Raw genomic sequence first — 3852 nt, forward strand, 5'->3', positions numbered from 1 at the left:
ACTCCGCCCATTCCCGATCTCACTGAAGTGGAGCCGGCATCACAGATGCTCAGCGTCAGATCAAGCCCATATAAAAAGAAGAACTCTCCACTTTACCCACAGCAGATGACAGGATCTCCCTGAGCCGGCACTATCTGGAATGTAAGTCTGTATTATGATTTGTACTTTGCTATGCTAAAAATGTTGCTGGGTAAAGATTTTCTTTTTAAAAGGTTAGATCTATTTTAAAAATCATCATCATCTTATGTGGGAAACTGGGAATACATCAGTTATTTTTATTCCTTTCATTGTTGGTTTATTGGTCTTTTGTAATACAAAGAGACATTCTCATAATTTTTCTCTGTTGGTTGGTGTCTTTTTTTCTCAGTGAAAAAGAGGAAAAGAAAATCTCCAAGTGAAGAAAATGAAAAGACTGAATTCTCTGAGGCTGTATTGTTGAATGGATAATATCAACATACTACTGGCAAGCACAGCTTCCACTGTTGGGACAATATCTTCGACACCCCAGCTATGGGTTGTCTTAACTTAACCAGTGGAAATGAGACTGGCAGGCACCCTTATACTGTGCAGACCTCTGTGCCTTTAACCATCCTAGTGGGTATCCTCATCCTGCTAACTGTGTTTGGCAATGTCATGGTGGTGATTGCTGTGATCACCAGCCGAGCCCTGAGAGCGCCTCAGAACTTGTTTTTAGTCTCTCTGGCATGTGCGGACATTCTGGTTGCCACCTCAGTGATGCCTTTTTCTTTAGCCAATGAACTGATGGGTTACTGGCACTTTGGGAAAGTATGGTGTGAAATCCACCTGGCTTTGGACGTGCTCTTCTGCACCTCGTCCATCGTTCACCTGTGTGCCATCAGCCTGGACAGATACTGGTCTGTCTCTCAAGCCATCGAGTACAACCTGAGAAGGACGCCGCGCAGGATTAAATGCACAGTCATCGTAGTTTGGGTACTGGCGGCTATTATATCCTTCCCTCCACTTATCACAATGAAGAAGGACGAGGGGAAAGAAGATCGTCCCGAATGTAAAATTAATGAGGAGAAATGGTACATCATATTCTCCAGCACTGCCTCTTTCTTTGCACCATGTGTCATCATGATCATGGTGTATGTTAGAATATACCTGATTGCCAAGAAAAGAACCAGAACCCCGCCAGGTGAAAGGCAGAGAGGATTCGGAAACACAGAAGATGCAAAGTGTGGTTTGGAGAGAAAAGACGGAGAAGAGAGGGAGGAGGAAGAGGGGAACGGAGCAGAGATCAACGGGCTAGATCTGGAGGAGGAACCATCCTCGTCTGATGGGAATGACACTGTCCTATGTTACCGGAAGAAGGGGAGTTGTGTGAGAACAGCCAAAGGGGCTCAGGTGAAGCCGGGGGAAACCTCTCTGAAGCCAGAGGCGCAGCCCTGCGTGGGTCCGAGCAAGTGGAAAGGGAGGCAGTACAGAGAGAGGCGCTTCACATTTGTTCTGGCTGTGGTCATGGGAGTGTTTGTTCTTTGCTGGTTCCCCTTTTTCTTCACGTACTCGCTCACAGCTGTGTGTGACGCCTGCTGTGTCCCAGAGACACTGTTCAAAATGTTCTTCTGGTTCGGTTACTGCAACAGCTCACTAAACCCTCTTATTTACACCATATTCAATAATGACTTTAGGAGGTCTTTTAAAAAGATCCTGTGTAAAAGGAACAGAGTACGTTTATAAATAGGATTTTTTATGTATGCATTTTAAAATACAGCATGTTTGGTCATCTGTACCTAAGCTCAGATAAGTGTACATTTTACACAGATATTTATGGAATATACGAAAAATGTGAAAAGAAGCATGTTTTGCCATTGTGTTTTAACATGTTGTGTATTACCACATCAGTAAATATCTGTAATATTAAAATCATGCCAAATACCTTATGTGAAGTGTTTCACAGCTAGTATTATAATATGACAACTTTTGAGTTTACATTGTACAATTGTGACAACATGGATGATACATTTTCTACATGCATTTGTAACAGTATTCAGTCAACCTTTAGATATTTTTCATGTTTTGGGTCTTAACGCTTTAAACTCTTAATGCTTTAAAGACGGACTGACAGTGTGAGTTAGAAAAGAGAAAGATTCAGAACAAGAAAAATGGTGATAGGGAAACAATGGTGTAATATGCTACGAAAAAACATCCACTATAACGGCACTAGTTTATAAACAAGCATGGACAATAATTTCATTATGACAGATAACTTAATCAGCAATTACTCTGCCGGAGAAATGTTGAGAAGCTATGCATGCTTTTTGGACCGTTTACCTCTCTGTGAATTACCATCATAATGAAACAAAAAGCATACAGAAAAGTGCACAATTGTAAATGCTGCAGTATCATCTTTGCATAATAGTACAAACTTTAGCAAAGGCAAATAAAAGCATATTGTACCATAACATATAGTATTCCTATCTGACTAACCATCTCCTTCACTCCTAACAAGCAGATGAACATGACAATTATATGAAAATAAATTACGCCTGGGAGGTACGGGTGGCGCGACAATATTGAATGGAGTCTGTCTTGAATTATAGCCCTTCATATCAGGATATTATTAAATCTTCCCCTGGAGTCAAACACAAAGCGTGCAGCGATAGAAATATGAGTGGCTGCGGCAAATTACACTGCAAGGCTAATATCCACACAAGCTTATCAACGTGGTGTTCTGCTTGTTCAACATGCGGTCTCTTCTCCTTTTTTAGCACACTGTTAACAGCAGATCTTTATATCCACTTTACTTTAACAAATAGACATTTAGACCATTATCAGTCTGTGAACCTGGAAAACGTCAACGCACTATCCATTCCTTCAACTTACTGTACCACACGTTTACACGCTGGACTGCTCACATCGAGTGATTCCCATGACTTTTGGGACTCTGGTGTTTTGAGTTTCCTGTGGTACACATGTTTGGATTCGAAACATGTCTCAGAGTCTTAAAATACAACATCCTTTCTCACCACAAATGGTAAACCATAGATTGTACAGTTTTGCTAATAGAGTTCCCACGAACAATTTGACACGAGAAATATTAGAAAGCAGTGGTATTTGTGGCTTTGTGGCAATGAGAATCCATGCAGGATAAATCTATTCCCGGGTGGTTGTAAAATCCTCGCAGCACTTTGTTAGGATTCTGACAGATGGTATCAATATGTGTAAAACTGTACAGGAAAAGCCCTGCCATTGCAGCACTTACGAGGACTGCAAATAAACAAACTTTCTAGCTTTATACTAAAGCTTATCAATCAACATGTTGTAACATTTAGTACCATAAAACATTAGCCAGACAAAAATCCTTCAGATGTTTCTCCTTGGCACATGAATATGTCCTGAAAGATTAAAGTGCACTCATTACTATCTGAATGCATTCTTTTATTAAAATGACAACTATAATGGAGTCGGCCTTCTTGAGCGGCACGATGCATACATTACATTTGTAAAGCACTCTCTGAGCAACAGAGATTAAATACCAAAACACTAATGACATTACATTCCTAAAAATAATAATGAATACAATCCTAAAGAGTTGACTTGGCCATGATTTATAATTAGTTTGTCAAATCCAAACCACAGAAACATTCATGACATATTGAATACATCACGTTACTAAAGGTTTTCCAAATTGTCTGTGAACTTTAGGCTAGTTAACTGCAGCTCGCTATAAATTATGGCTCGTTACAAAATGTAAGCAGTTGATTTATTATTCACACACACACACACACACACACACACACACACACACACACACACACACACACACACACACACACACACACACACACACACACACACACACACACACACACACACACACACACAACA

The 3852-nt window shown here is 40.4% G+C and overlaps 1 protein-coding gene across 1 annotated transcript; it reads left to right on the forward strand.

The window, feature by feature from the left end:
- Window positions 1–1899, forward strand: LOC104956646 (alpha-2A adrenergic receptor). The gene is made up of 2 exons (XM_010784165.1): window positions 1–141; window positions 368–1899. The coding sequence occupies exon 2, from the start codon at window positions 511–513 to the stop codon at window positions 1699–1701; it is 1191 nt and encodes a 396-aa protein (XP_010782467.1). The 5' UTR covers window positions 1–141; window positions 368–510; the 3' UTR covers window positions 1702–1899.
- The last annotated feature ends 1953 nt before the right edge of the window (window positions 1900–3852 follow it).

Source organism: Notothenia coriiceps, unplaced genomic scaffold (assembly GCF_000735185.1).
Source record: "Notothenia coriiceps isolate Sejong01 unplaced genomic scaffold, NC01 NC01_scaffold00026225, whole genome shotgun sequence".
NCBI lineage: Eukaryota > Metazoa > Chordata > Actinopteri > Perciformes > Nototheniidae > Notothenia > Notothenia coriiceps.